The 15,267-nt window shown below is 45.2% G+C and overlaps 1 protein-coding gene across 2 annotated transcripts in view; it reads left to right on the top strand.

Annotated features, from left to right (window-relative positions):
- Positions 1-10,997, top strand: part of JADE2 (jade family PHD finger 2) — a 117,730-nt gene extending 106,733 nt beyond the window's left edge. For both annotated transcript variants that reach the window (XM_029584118.1, XM_029584117.1), the window contains 2 exons: positions 5,494-5,619; positions 7,173-10,997. In XM_029584118.1, the coding sequence (XP_029439978.1) occupies positions 5,494-5,619; positions 7,173-8,056 (1,010 nt within the window). In that variant the 3' untranslated portion in view covers positions 8,057-10,997. The remainder of the gene's footprint in view (positions 1-5,493; positions 5,620-7,172) is intronic.
- The last annotated feature ends 4,270 nt before the right edge of the window (positions 10,998-15,267 follow it).

Below are 15,267 nucleotides of genomic sequence, written 5' to 3'. Positions count from 1 at the left end.
TCTGCATTGAGTGAGCTGGAGAGCGGTAAAGTTACCTGAATAAAAGTTCTGCTGAGTATACCCAGATAAGGTATCTTGGATAGCTTTAGGACAGGGATTTGTCTGAACTGACTTAGCTGGGAATTCCCGCAGCACCACCTCTTTGTAGCCAGGTCAATTTTGTGCAAGTAACGAGTTGCCCAGACAAAATTTTAGCTGGAGAATGAGGGAAATATTCAGATCTCAGATTTTTTTCCTTGAAACTCCAGAAGTTACCTGCCCAACCTTACTATGCTCTAGCCTGCTATGCAGCCTCCCTGCCAGCAGAGGTCCCAATGGAGCTACACCTGCTCTCGCTCCATCCACAGTTTCCAAAGGCTCATGACTCAGCAGGGCTTGGCCTGTCTAGCCCTGCTTCCTATGACACCTGGTGATGCCTTGTCATTGAGTCTGCTCTGCTCCTTGCCTGGCCTAACTCTTCCTTTCTTACTCTGTGGCCTCCTCAGGCCTTCTTCCTTCCTTGCAGGACAAGAGAGCATTTAAAGAAAGAGGGACAGAAGAGAACATAATAAATGTGGCAGATAAAGGCCAAAGTGGCCTATCCAGTCTGCCTAGTTAAGATTTATCCTCGTTTGATAGATGTGCAACCCAATACCAACTCTCCCCTTGGGTCTTCCACGCAGTCTCTCTCAACCCTTCTCTCATCTGTCCAGGGCATGGTCAAAGCCCGTCACAGTGGTGGTCTCCCCATACGTTCTTGGGCGTCCTAATGCAGTCATTCTGCTGCTGTTTAGGTTGCAGCTGCTGCTCCGTGCAGGTTATCCCAATGCAAATGCACATTGCTGTTTAGGGTTAGCCCCTGAGTTTGTTTTTTGGGTTGTTTTTTTGTTTGTTTGTTTTTTAATTCTGCTACTGTTTTTGTTTCCATCACCACCTCTAGAAAGGCCTTCCAGGCATCCACCACCCTTTCCAAGTGACCTTATTCCTGAGTCTCCCCTCTGATTTCACAACTTCCCTTCTGTTGAATAGGATTTGCCTTTTGTGCAGCGTTAATCCCTTCCAGGTATTCAGATATCCCTCCTGTATGTCCCCTTCCCCGGGGGTACATATTTAGGTCCTTCAGTCTTATCTCACAGGGCTTTTGGTGCAGTCCCCTCGCTGTTTTGGTTGGCTTTCCCTGAATTTCTCTCTGAGACACGGCCCCCGGTGTGAGGCCTCGCCGACGACCTCTCTGGTCGTCGTTTCCTTTTATTTGTGCCTCTTCCGCGTAGACCTAAGCATCTTCCTGATGCCGGCCCTTGCCTTATCTCACAGTTTGGCTGTCATGCCGAGATTCTTCTCCTGATCGGTGCACGTCACCTCCCCCAGCGGGCACCGCTCCCTCGGATCCCTGTATCCCACAGGCACGACCGACTCTGCACCTTTTCACATGGATTCTCAGCTGCCAAGCATGTTCACCACAGGGGGGAGGGGGGATTGCGGAGAGCCAAGAGGAAGGGAGGGAGAGGGCAGAGAGCAAGCGTGGGAAATGAGGGGCGGGGGGATTCACTGTTAGTCACAAACTAGTAACTGTTTATGGGAGATGTGGTCTCTGTGTACAGGTGGGAGGGGAACAGGAACCAAGATCACACAAGTCCTCTAAATCAGTCTGCAGGGAAGCCGCAAAAAGTGGAAGCAGTTTTACAAAAATGTCCCCTCTTACCGGGAGGGTCTTTGAGTTATTGAAGCTGATGGGGACAGTTTGTACAATTTGCTGACGTGGTCTTGGTCCATGGAAAAAAAAAGGAAGGGAAAATATCCCTAAGCCCTTAACGTTGGTGTTTTGTTTTTGTTTTTTCTGTAAGAAACGTATAGAACTCTTTTTTTTTTTTTTTTTTTTTTCTTTCTAAGGAAAAGCTTGGGAGGTGGATTCTGCAGTCACAAACTCTCTTCCTCTGGGCTGAGGTGACGAGTCTGGAAGTTTTTTCCATCGGCAGCTCTGGCCGGCTGGAGGCTGTGGCTTGGGCTGTGCTTCTGTCCGTCACGTGCTGGGGGTTTCTTTGCACACTGTCTGGGATGTTTAACACGTCCTGGGCACGGCGTTTCTTTGATTCTTTCTTAGCTCTCAGCAGTTTGTGCTGTTAAGAATCTGCTGCCAGGCCACTCTCTCTCGCTAAATAAACCCATCAGCCCCTCCTGTGATTAATGAAGCTACTTGGCGTGGGGATTGGCAGGAGTGGTAACATGTTGGGGTTGTTTTTTACGGATGATGCTACATTGCGGAAATGCGCAATACATCACTGTAGCCTATGCCAGAAGCCTTTTTTCTGCTTTTAAAGAGATGGTGATTTATATTTTTTTTCCACTTTTAACATTTTAAGTTAAGAATGCAAACCTCTGACGTTCTCTTGGTTGATTCTTGCAGTACATGACAGTCGTATCCCAAACTGACTATATAGCCTTTTTTTTTTTTTTAAACAATTTAAGAGAATAGTAGCCTTATTTGTTAAAATAAAAGCTTCTGAGCTCTTGGCATGAAGCCACGGGATGTGCCCCGGCTGACCACTTCAGGACCCCTCTTCTGACTCTGTAATCTTTTCTCTTATACGTTCTTTCTGCCCTCTGCTGTCGCTTCCCGTTTCTTGGCCCTGGCACTGACTAATGCATCAGGAATTCAAGCTGTGGGAAGGAGCGGGAAGTCCAAAAAAAAAAAAAAAAAAGAGAGAAAAAAAACCAGAGGGGATAATAGTGGAGGAGCTGAACAAAGCTCTCTTGATGCTGTCCATTCCCAAGAAATGCAGAAATAACCGAGGCGGGACAGGCCACGGCACAAGAGGAGATGACTCTAGGAATGGGGGAATTTGGATTAAGGCGGGCATGGCACAGTCTGGGTATTTTCAGACACCTGTTTTTTTGGGGTTTTTTTGGATCGTGAGTCACTGTTTATTATGGACCCAGATTCAGGCCCAGCTGATGAGTGATCTGAGAGTGCACTCGGGTCCCGGAGAACGAAGGGGAGCCGGCACGGCTGAGGGGCAAACCTCCGAGGAGGTAACACCCCCCCCCACCCTTAGGCAAAGTTCCCTTGAACCATCCTGGGGAAGGGGGAGAAGCAGAGGATGAAAACAGGAACAAAAAATAATTTGTATCAGGAACTTAGTTTCTTTTAATTGATTTTTGGATGAAAAAATATATATATCTGAATTGTTTCACGTGGCTGAACATGTCCTAAAGTACCCTAGATAGAGAACCTCAAAATCCAGAAACTGGCCGGTCCATAATTACTGCCTTGGATAAGAAAACCCCTTAACTGAATATGCTTATAATACTGATAATATCATATTTTAGCTAATGTTCAGGTTCCCTGCGTTCTCCCTTCTTACGCTGTAGGACATTGGGCTTCGTGAGACACCGATTGATTCATAGGTACAACTTTCTGAAGGACCTTTCTAGCTGCTGTAACCCTCGTTTTTGGGGGGTTTTTTCCCCCTCTTTCTGAAGTCTGCATCCATAACCGCCGTCCAGTCTCTCGTCACAGTTAGGCAGGCCTCCCTCTTCACCGTCTCTAGAGGAAATTTTGCTGACGGTCCGCTTCGGCGGTTTGACGGCACGGCGTTCGGGAAGTGAAAGCAGCGCATCCCTCGTCCTCCGTTCATGGCCGTGATTACGCTGCTCGACAGCAAGGAAGCGAAACCGCGATGCGTCTTCCAGTAACTCGCCTGCAAACGTGCTGTGGGGGGGCCGGACTGGCTGCTCGTCTTTTTTTTAATAGATTTCTTTTCATAGAAAGCGGATTTGGAACTTGGGTTTTGCAAGTGTTGTGCTGGCAGAACTCTGGTTAAGCAGGCTCGTCCCAGGGATCCCCCAGATATTGTCCGGTGGGCGGGGAGAATGTCCCCTCGATGATTGTACTTTCGTTCTCTTATCCTGTCGGCAAGAGGCAGCGTATGGTGAGAGCTTCTACCGTATTCCCAAGAGGGTCGAGCTCTTTCGGTGAAGGATGCTCCCCCTGCCCCCGGGCTGAATCCTCTGTTTATGTTCCCTAACTCCCCCAAAATACAGGTGGGGATATGTTCTCTTCGGATGGTCCCTGTTGAAAGCAGGTAGTTCACAGGTGTGTGGCAGCCACGTTTCACAGCTTGCAAAGGGAACGGCGTGCTAAACTGCGCGAACACAAGTGAAAGCATTGGGTAGCAAGTGCGTGAACGGGTGGTGGGGATATGCGGATGAAGCGCACGTTAACTCTGACGTTAAAGGACGCGCCTTAATGCAGATGTTGATACATAGAAGAAGACCAAACGGCCCATCCAGTCTGCCCAGCAAGCTTTCACACTTTTCTTTTTTTCCTCATACTTATCTGTTACTCTTGGCCCTTATTAGTAACTTTTTGGTTCTGCTTACCTTCCACCCCCGCCATTGATGTAGAGAGCAGTGCTGGAGCTGCATCTAAGTGAAGTTAGGGGTAGTACCTGCTGCAAGTGAATTTGTATCTCCTGAGATGTAGTTAAGATTTTTACATTAATGTTATATTTTGAGCATTTATCGCACATTATATTTTGCTGTGCTAATAAGCATTGCGCTGTTTAGCATACTTTTGCATCTCATTACCTCAGGATAGAATTTGTTAGCACTAGTGCAAGCTACTTAACACAGTAACAGTAAATATTAGTGCGCATTAAATGCACGAACATTTTAATGCATGTAATTTGATACATTATCCCCAAAGGTAAGCTGGCGTGCCCTTGACACGGTTTAGAATGCAGTCATGCCCTGAATATTAGCATCAAGAGCAACTTTGCAAAAGGTCCTGAAACCTTTTGTGAGATGCAGGCGATCGATCAACTGCAAACGTGTGCTTAGCTACAAAGTTTAAAACCTCACCCTGGCACTGTGACCTCCTGTGGAATACCTTGAGCTTCACTTGAGATGTGTGTGTTGCATCACCCTTTGAGCTGAATGTATGTGTACAATATGGGATCACTGGCACCCTTTGCCTTCGGGATGGCACGTGGTGGGTCCACTTTCCAGAATCTCCTCTAAAAAGAACAAAAAAAAAAATACTGTCCATGCACTGAAATGGATGTTCAGTAATGAAGACGGTAGCCGTCTGGTTTTATTGAAGGATAGATTATTTCTCCTCCTCACTGCAGACTAACCTAGCTCATGGCATTCCAGAAGGTCACAGGGACGGCTGCCTTCCCGTTCTTGGTGATTAGGTAGTCTCTCTGGCTTTCCGTGTCTGCTTTGCTATTGCAGTTCAGTGTACTGAAATCTTTATGGGAGCAAAGACATGTATGGCCTTAAGGCCAGTTTCAAATTTTTAGTTTAAAAAAAAAAAAAAAGCCCCCCACCCCCCCAAGTCAGTTGTCTGCAGTTTTGAAATTGTGCACCCCTTTCGCTGAAGGATTTAATTCCTTGCTTCTTCATGAAGGGAAAACAAACCAACAGAAGATTTTGCGTGAGAAAAAAAACCTTCTATGTATTTTGAGTATGTGTTGCTTATGCGTCCTGTTCAATTTATGTTTTTTTGGACAGATCAGGCTGGGAAAAGGGCAAAGGGAAAGAAAAGTGATCCTAAGAGGAGAGGAAGAGAGAGCCGAAGAAACAGCCCTGAGAAGGAGAGAGTGAAGGCGGGGAGTGACTCTGTGCTGGGGCAGTTGGGTAAGTTCCTGCTTGACCATGCTGGACAGGAAAAGGATGCTCGGCCCTTGCTGCATCTCAGAAAGCGTGACTGCCGCCTCTCACCTGCTCGCTTTTGCTCTTCTGTGGACATTCTGCTATCTTTTTCTTGATGAAGCACTTCTTTATTTTTTTTTCTTCTTTTTTTTCTCTCCTATTTTCTGTTCTCGAGGACCGAACGCCTTTATCAGAGCCAGTCCCTAAATCACAGCCCTGCATTAAATATGGGACAGACTTGGTTTTGGAAGAAGCCACAGTTTGTGGCTTCTGGTCAAGGATGGTCACTGCAGTGGCCGAGCTAGGTAGAGGCGGGGGGCAGTCATAAATATAGAGGGAACGCCCTGGAGCGGTTGCGAGTGAAGGTTCATGGTGCTCTTGGCAAATGGAGGCCTGTTGCAAGTGAGTTGGAAACTCAGAGGAGCAGGAGTATAAAAAGGGATGTGCGAGGCTGTGATGTGTCAACGTTCAAAACTGTTGGGGTTTTCTCCGCAGTGCCACATTCCTTTCCCCCCAAAAAAAAGCCTCCAGGGAAACTTTAACCCCAAGTTCCTCAAACTTCTCCCTTTAGCAGAGAGATGCTGGGACCCTTGGACTGATCTCGTGGGTGATATCCAACAGCTGTTACCTCCAGGGATCTTTCAGTTCCTGTCTCTGCACCGTTTCCAGCAATCAGTATCCAGGCTTCTTGCCCCAAAACTAGCCAAATCACAATTGTGGTGCTGTCAGGATCTTGCTGTCGCTACCCATGTTAGCATCCCCCAATGGATGGCGTTCTTCCTACCTACAGCTGGGAAATACTTCAGTATTTGAAATGCCCTCCCCTATTTTACTGCAGCTTGGGGATCTTGGCTGCATTGGAAGTCCACGTGCGGCTCTCTCTCTCTCTGGCTGTCGGCTTGCTCCACATGTGGCCCAAATGCCATGGTGCATCACTGCAGGTTTTAGAACGTCAGGCTCGTATGTTGCCAGTGAATCAGTGCCTGAAACGCAACTCCGACTCGCCTCTTTACTGAGACGTTGCAATTTTCGTAGATTTCACCAGCAATAGACAATCATTTTATGTGGACTCTGTGTTTAGCAAGCCTACGCTCCATCTCTAGTTATTATTCAGGTGCTCTAAACCTACTTTTTAAAATGCCGAGTCATACTTACTGAGGATTTCTCCCGTAGAGGGCAAGGGAGCTAAGCAAATGTTTCACCGAGGCTATGCACTTACCTTGGCCATGCATGCGCCTGGAGTTTGCCGACTGTTCAGTTTTTACCAGCCTGTGTGCCTGCTTGAATTTAATGGCTGCCTTTTTAACAAAACCATAAACGCGCCGCAAGTCCGCGGTTGAACCTGTTGTTCACGTGCACACCCACGCACTTGCAGAGGTGGAAGTAACCGGGGATGAAGCATGAGCAGCTTGGGTTTTCCCTGGATCAAAACAGAAAAGGGAATTAGTTCCCCAAGTTGGCATTTATATGAAGCATTGAAAGGTTATAAATGTAATATTAATACCGTGAATGCATTTTTTTTTTTTTTTTTAATGCAGGGTTATCTACACCTTTTCCAATAGATGGGACTTTCTTCAACAGTTGGTTGGCTCAGTCTGTTCAAATTACCACCGAGAATTTGAATACGAGCCAGTGGTCTTTGAACAATGGACACCATGAAGACAACACCCCGAAGCTTCTTTCCGAGGAGCTCTTACAAGACGAGGAGACCGTGTTAAGTTTCATGATGGATCACTCCCTGAAGTCTCCGTTCAAGCAGACGGATGCAACTAAGAGAGTCAGAAGCAAAGCAAGAATGAACAGTAAGAAAAAAATGTCCAGGAACAGCCTGGAGACGATCGTCAAGAGTCAACAGGAGGACCCGGATCAGTGGAACAATAGGAGGTACCTGGCAGACCATACCATGAAACCCCTCAACCATGACGCTAGGCATAAGCCAGGGAAAGGGGCAGCAAAGCCCCACGCGGACCGTAAAGGAAGCAGCGACGTTAAAAAGGCAGCTACAAAGGGGTTGGTGCCGCCTCCTGCCCAGAAAGCAAATGGCTCCCCTGCGTCTATGGACCTGAGACGCTCCGTAAGCAACAGGGAGGGAGCCGTGAAGCGAGCTCAGTCCGAACCCCATTCTCTGGTTAAAGTGCCTGACTCGGCGGGCAGTCCGAAAGCGGCGGTGAGGTTTAAGTTACCAAAGGAGAGCAGAGCGGATAGGGAATCGCCCAGCAAGAAGCCCAACTCGGCCGGCAGAGCTCTGCCCGGCAGCAGGCCCAGGGTCAGCTTGCATTTCGACCAGGAGACAGAGGGCTACTTTTCCGACGCAGAAGTGAGCGACTCCGAGAACGAGGGATCCGGCGGTGAGAGGGTGAAACTCGGCCCCTTAGATTCAGGAAAGGAGGATATTGTCAGAATGAGCATTTTGGCTTCCTAATTCTGCAGGATGCAGCGGCTATTGACAAAGTTCTGTGAGGCCTAAAAAAAAAAAAAAAAAAAAAGAAAAAAAAAAAAGAAAAACGCCCCAACTTACAACTGCCATGTTCAATTTCCGCCTGTTCTCATAAGAAAAGGTTTATTTTCCTTTGTTCACATAGTTACGGACTGAGAACTGTTGTCTTGTCTTTCCTCTGAGACACAGTGTACACGTTCAGTTTTCACAGGGGTGTAGAGTACCGTAGCTCTCTCCTTAGTTACTCCGTGTGCCCGGATTAATAATGTGATGCTGACACGCACACTTGACAGACTTGTGTTCTTAGGCATCCAGGATGGGCTGTGTAAGCGGTTAGTGGAGGAAAAAAAAAAAAATACATGTCAGTAAAAATGTAAGCGATGGGGGCCTCTCTGATGCTATGGGCTCAGGCTCTGCCAGGCGGCGCGGCTCGGTAGCTGGGAGCTACATTTTGGAGCATAAAGGAGTCAGTCTTGGCATAGTAAGTCTAGTTGTGCACAAAATGCCAATAAAGACAGGCTATTGGTATTAAAAAAAAAAATAAAAATATATATATATATGAGAGAGACTATCAGTAAAAAAAAAAAAAAAAATTGTTTTAATAAGTTGGGAACCCTGTGTCTAAGGATGTCACTCATGACGAGCTTGTTACTTCCAGTATCCACTTTCATGCAGGGATGATCGTCTTATGGGCATTATTTAAAAAAAAAAAAAAGAAAAGAAAAGAAAAACCAAGCCAAGAGCAAAGAACGTTGTGTGCTTTGTGCAAACCAAATGAACAAACGCTGGTGGCAGGCACAGTAAGCTGGCGCACGTGTATAGCACTTAACGTGAAGAAGTGAATCAGGTGGGATGAAAAATAAACAGACCTTAAAGACAAAAATATTAGGAAAGCACAACAAAAAAAAAAAAAAAGCTTATGTGAAGGAATCACTTATGGGTGGAGAAAGACGTTTGTTTGTTTTTAATTCATTTTCTCACGTTTTCTAGTCTCATCAGCCTGGGGCCTATGAGCCAAGACTGAGTCTGCACTCAGACTTATGAAATGCAATGTTCAGGAGCGCCTTGAACACGGCGCCATCTGAAAAAAAAAATGTCATCTGTCTGACCGTTTCTAGCAAAACCAAACGCTGTATACCATTGGAAAAGAAAATGTATATTGGAGCTGCCTGGTGGTGTACATAGCAATAGAATTTGGAGGAGATATCATCACGCCAACTTGCATCCAACTTTTGATAATCAAATGCTGCCCCTTGCGTGGGTCTGGAAAAGGGGCAGGGAGCTATGGGATCAGTTTTTGCAACAGCCTGGCCACCGCAGCAGAGGAAAGGGGATGGATGTCTTTCTTTACTTCCTGATTTTTTTTTTTTTGCCTCCCCCTGGCAGCGTAAAGAGCTTTCGGGGGGGGCGTCTCTGATGCATCTACCTGGCTTGTGACTCTCACCTTACTAGAAACGGGAGCTCTGTGTCCAGACAAAAAAAAAAAATCAAAAACCCTCTTGAGAACTCCAAAAAAAAAAAAGTCTTTGAATTTTTTTTCACTGTTTTGCTCAGGTTCGTTGATTAGGCTTTTACCAAACTGACAAAAGAAAAAGGCCTGCCTTTGGAAAGAAAAAAAACAAAAAACCTAAATATTGGTTTCAAAGTGTAGCTAAGCTGCCAGTGAATAGATAAAACACCTACCCTGGCCCAACAACACGTACGCCAGCGTGGACTAACCTTGAAAAGGGATTCCCTAGACCAAAAAAAAAAATAAATAAAAAGAGGAAATCCTTTTAAAGATGTATCCTGTGTTGATTAAGTTTTCCCTGTGGCGGATGGGATCTAGGGATTAGGAGCAATTTTATGCAGGTCGTCTTAGGTAAGGCCCCCCATGGTGTGATCTTAGTCTCAGAAAGCAGAAACTCAGCCTTTTGCCTTTGATAAAAGTTTTTTTTTATTTGTGATTACAAAATCCTACACCTAAAACGGCAAACTTCGCCTTTTTTTCTCGGGGAAAATGAAGAAATGGATGTATTTTACACTCTGCTGAATCGTTGGTGGAGGTGATTCACCGGAGTCGCTGGTACAGGTTCTACAGGAACGAGGGAACGAATTTCTCAAGCCTTAAATGCTGTTTCAGAGTCCATACTACTGAAGAGTCGGGCACATCTTCATGTCTTGCACTTAATAAACGAGATCTTTAAATCTCTTGTCTTTCTCCAGTTTTGGCTTCAAAAGGTCACATTTGCTTCATGCTACCTGTTTTATTGGAGTGACCCTCTCTCCCTACCCTCATCCCCCCCTCCCTATCTGAGCTCAGGGAACCAAATAAAAAAAAAAACAACCAACAAGCAGGAAAGAAAGCAATTTAGCAAAATCATTTTATTCAAACCCAGGATGCGTAACATAAAAAACAAACAAACAAATATCAGGACAAGAAAAATAAAAAATCAGTGATCAACTTTGCAAAACAACCGATGAATCCGTTAAAATCATTTTTTTTGGATGCCAAAGACTATTTTGACAAAAAAAAAAAAAGAGCAGCACAGACAGAAACCCGGAAATCACGTTCATCCGAGGAATGATCAGACGCTGTTCTTGAGGAATGAGGACCGGGGGAATCACCTATGCCGGGACACACACACACACTCTCACGCATTGTAACAGAACTGTTAGCTTCCAAGCATTCTGCAGAAGATGCATTTTGTCATTGGGAACTGCACCCAGCGCTGTTTTGATTTTAACCGTTTTGTGTATCCTTCTCAGAATTCATCTCGATTTAAAATAGAAAAAAAGATTTCTTTTTTTTTTCTTTTTTTGCTGGGCACTGGTGTGCAAACCTGTTCCAGTTATGAGGCGAAACTTCTCAAGGGATCACAGTGTGAGGTAAAACGGAAATGCACGGCTGGTTTCCGGAGAGCGGGGAAAAAAAAAAAAAAAAAAAGCAGACGGCAGAACATGCGAAGGGTGTTTCCTCCTATGATAAAACTTTGACTGCAGGTTGGCAGTAAGGCAGGCAGGACAGCCACACTCCTGTGGTTTGTAAGACTAGCATAATCCAATCAGTTTGGAAGCTAAAGTGAGAGCTCCTTAATTATAAGGCTTGGTATGTTCTGATAATGTTAAATAACAGTTATTAGGACTTAGTTTATCTTTAACATGCTTGGTAGACCGTAGCTACAGTAACTAGTATAGGAGTCAGACAATATGCTGCTGCTGCTACCTTTTTTTTTTTTTTAATGGATCTTGCTTCAGTGTGCTTCAGTTCAAATATGGTTAAAAATTAAAAAAAAAAAAAAAGTAAATAAACTTTCCACAGATCACTGTGCGCAGCTTCGTTGACCTGCTTCTGCATTACTAGCCTAACAGTACAGCAAGCAGAAAGGGGTGGGGCTTAGACTTGAACAGCAACCAAACCCGGGGCATTTTGTTATATTAGGCGTATGAACGCTTCCTCTTGTTTCGTTATGCCCGTGGCACTGTGATAACCCTCCGCCGTAGTCCTGTCCGCGGGGAAACCCGGGCGGTGAAGAAATCTACCCTCTCCCCTCTCCCCCCCCCCCCCCATCCCTCCCGCGACAGTGACGCTCTCCCGTGATGAGGGACTTGTAATGGCTTTTGCACTTTGGGCTGCGATGGTGGCGTCCGGCTCTTATCCCTGTAATGGGCGGGGGCGCAGCGTGCCCGGTGCCAGACTTCACCGGTACAAATATCCCTACGGGCAGTTGTAAAGAATTTACCATGCGATTAGAGGACGCAGGACATTAAATGACAGCTCACGCCGTATTTAAAACAAAAAAACCCCTAGGAGATTAATCTCGTGTAGTAGGAATTATCCGTGTGTCTGTTTTGTGTGTGAATTTGCAGTGGGATTTTTCTTCCTTCCGAGCACTTGCTCCCCGCAGTAAGATCTTCAGCTTTTCCCTACCCTTGGCAAAGCAGGCAGGCACTTAGCAGTCTGCTTTCGAGCAAAACTCGGAAAGTTAACTACTTTAAAATACACGCGCAGGTTTTTTTCCCCCCCACCATCACCACCTCTCCACAACCTGGGTCTTTAGCCCGGCTGAAGGCGCACACGACGGAAGCCCACACTCCACCCCTCCCCCTCCCAGGAATATACAGGCTGTGGAAGTGCGCATGGACTTACAGGCGGGGGCAGAAAGGCCGGTTTAGCCAGGTAAATAACTTTGAAAATTGCCCTCTAAGAGGATAAAAGTACAAAGGCGTATCCACAGGTAAAAAAACAGTGGAAGTGGCCTTTTTACAAAATCGCCTGCCCAACTTGTGGGGGGGACGCAGACTTGTAAGTTTACCCAGAGTGAGCGGAGGTGTTCATAGGCTGGGGGAGGGGCTTGCGCTCACCCGCGTACTTCTGCATTTTCAAAAGTGTGCCCGCAAATTTTTCCAAAAAAAAACATTTTCCCCGCACGTAAGAGCAGGTGTCGGTATGGTGGAGCCAGGAACGGGTGACTCTCGTGTGCCTGAATCCGCTCTGGAAATTGGAACTTTTAAGTGCATTTCTGCTGCCTAATAAAATTATCCCCTAAGTGCCCCGGGAGGTAACATCTCAGATTCGTCACCGGCTTCCTCGGGATTTAAACAAACTGTTGTGCCATTCTCAGTGGTTTGGGAAAATACAAGATCTGTCGTGTCCCTTGGCGTATCTTGTTTTTATGTAAAATTTCATATTGCTGACTATCTCAGGCCTTGGTGAAGAAGGCCAACAGCCCCCCCTGGAAACCATCTTTCTTGACTAAGGCCCTGTATGCTCCACGGTGTGGCTGAAGACCTCTTGTTATTTAAGGTAGAAAACTTCGTAGCTCCAAAACCTGATACTGCCAAACCTACTAATGTAAGCGAGCGATGCTTATGTTCTTTGAATCTTAGCACCGAGGATTTCCCCAGACATTGTGCTGGTAATACCAGCAGTAAATCTTCCCTACTGCAGGGGTGACTGATTTATTTGCTGCTTAGAAAGGCAAAGATGTTTGATTAAGCTGTTTCTCCTCTTTTGGTTCTTCCTGACAATCAAGTTGAGCCTTTGATATCCCTGACAAAGGGCCTGCACTAGGTAGGGGCCAGATGGTTGCTGAACCGCACCGCTCTTGCCCACTGGCTGGATGTTTTGCCTGACGGCCTCCAGCATCGCCGGTAAACCTTCCCGTAATGTCAGTGGCTCTAGGAGATTGTAAACCGAAAACAAAAGTTCAGGGAGAATTGCACCTCGTGACTGGCGGTTGTAGGAATGTGTCTCCAGGAAGAGACTGCATATCCCATCCATCCCTTCTTAGGACAAGAAAGAATAAGTTGCTTGTTTTCTAGTGATGCGCTATGTTCCAGGTGTGTATCACAAGTATTGGGCATGCAAATTTATGGAAAGGGCAAAAATGCCTCTCCTGTTTTATCATTTCTCCAGAGTTGGAATTTATTTTCCCAGTGAGCCAAATGAAGAACTAATTTTTTTTTTTTTTTGGAAAGTGGATGCAGATAGTTAGAGTAGGGGACTGAGTGTGTGTGTGTGTGTGTGGTTTCACTATTTTAATAGTGAACCCTTCCAACCTTTCCTCACTAGTAAAAGTGTGTAGCTCGTTCCCACATTGAGCTGTTGGGTCGGTAGACCCTCCCTTGAAAGGGGTTTCTCATTTTGATGCCTCGGGTTTTGGTGGTTGTTCAAGGAAAATCCACACCCGCTTGCTCCATTCAGACAGTACTCCTCCTCCACATCAGTTACAGGTAAATGATATGAATGTCGCAGAAGGAAAACCAAAAACCTTCTGTCTTCTTTGTTTCAAAGAAAGTGATGTGCCATTTGTTAATATAAAAGAGAAATATTGAAAATATATTGAGAAGAGCAATTTTAAATTATTTTTGGCTTATGTTGCAATATTTATTTTCTTGTATTAGAAATTCCTTTGTAGAGAAAAAAAAATGTATTTTTCATTAATGCAAAAACCCCCCTATTTCTCCTTTTTGTACATTTTCCATGTTAGGCAATCCTCAAAGCAATATACCGTATCGGATTGTTCAGTGTGACTGTATATGCATGCTCTTGTGTGTTGCCTTGAACTAGATCTGTCCGCCACTGTTCTCAATTGGTATATGCTTTAACACACATGGGGACCATGGTTCATTGCTTCGGAAAAATCTTTGCATTCCTTAGTGTGTTTGCAAATGCAGTCAATAAAGCAGTGTTCTATGTGTACCTTTCTTGTTTCCGAGCATTCATTAGCTAATCTGAATTTAAATTGTGCATCTTTATTTATTTATTTTTTTTAAAGACCTGTTTAACCCTGATATTTTTCCCTATCACCACAGAGAGTGAGACTGAGGTGTGCGTTGTCCATGCTGACTTCAGAAGCATTGGTTTCGGCAAAGGGCAATTAATGTGAACCTTGATGACTAAATATGTAGAATTGATGATAAAGAAACTTTTTGAAGCTGAAGCCATTAGGATGCAGATCAGGGTTGAGTAGAATGACTGAGATAAGCACTTCTGATCATAAAATCCACCCTGCTAATGGTTCACAGGCTGGATTTACTGGACTGCAATCACGATAATCCAAACTCAATAAATCGGAGTCAAAAATTTGACGTTCTGTAGCTCCCCCTTGCCAGTGCAATGTCCAGTATGGATTCAACGCTGATGCCTTTATGTCTCAGAGGGTTCCAAATAGGGCAACGAGCAGTACCAAATCCATCTAAAAAAGCCTGTGTGAGAGACAGCTGGGCTGCTAGATGGCTGACTGCAAAAACAGCGCTCAGGGAAGATGAGGAAATAGCAGAATAACTGAATGACTTCTTTGCATCGGTCTTTAAAGAGAAGGATGTTAAAATGGCTTACAGTGAATTGCAGAAAGCCCTTGTGAGACTAGAGCAACTGAATGGCAGATGCAATATAATGTGCAGGGTGATGCATATAAGGAAGAATAATCCCAACTACAGATACACGTAGCTAGGGTCTGTATTAGGAGTTACCACCCAGGAAAAGGACTTTGATGTCCTGGAGGACAATATGTTGAAATCCTCCGCTCAGTGTGCGGTGGCGATCTAAAAAGAATTCTTCATTTATTTTGATTTATATATCGCTGATACTAATGGCTCTAGGTGGTTTTCATTTTAGAACATACATATATGAAACAATAACAAATAGACTAAGGTAAAAGAAAATTCACTGTTGAACTCAATTTATAAAGGCTTTTCTAAACAAAAACTTC

Source organism: Rhinatrema bivittatum, chromosome 18 (assembly GCF_901001135.1).
Source record: "Rhinatrema bivittatum chromosome 18, aRhiBiv1.1, whole genome shotgun sequence".
NCBI lineage: Eukaryota > Metazoa > Chordata > Amphibia > Gymnophiona > Rhinatrematidae > Rhinatrema > Rhinatrema bivittatum.
Note: the sequence above shows the minus strand (reverse complement) of the source record. Positions and strands in the feature narration are given on the sequence as shown.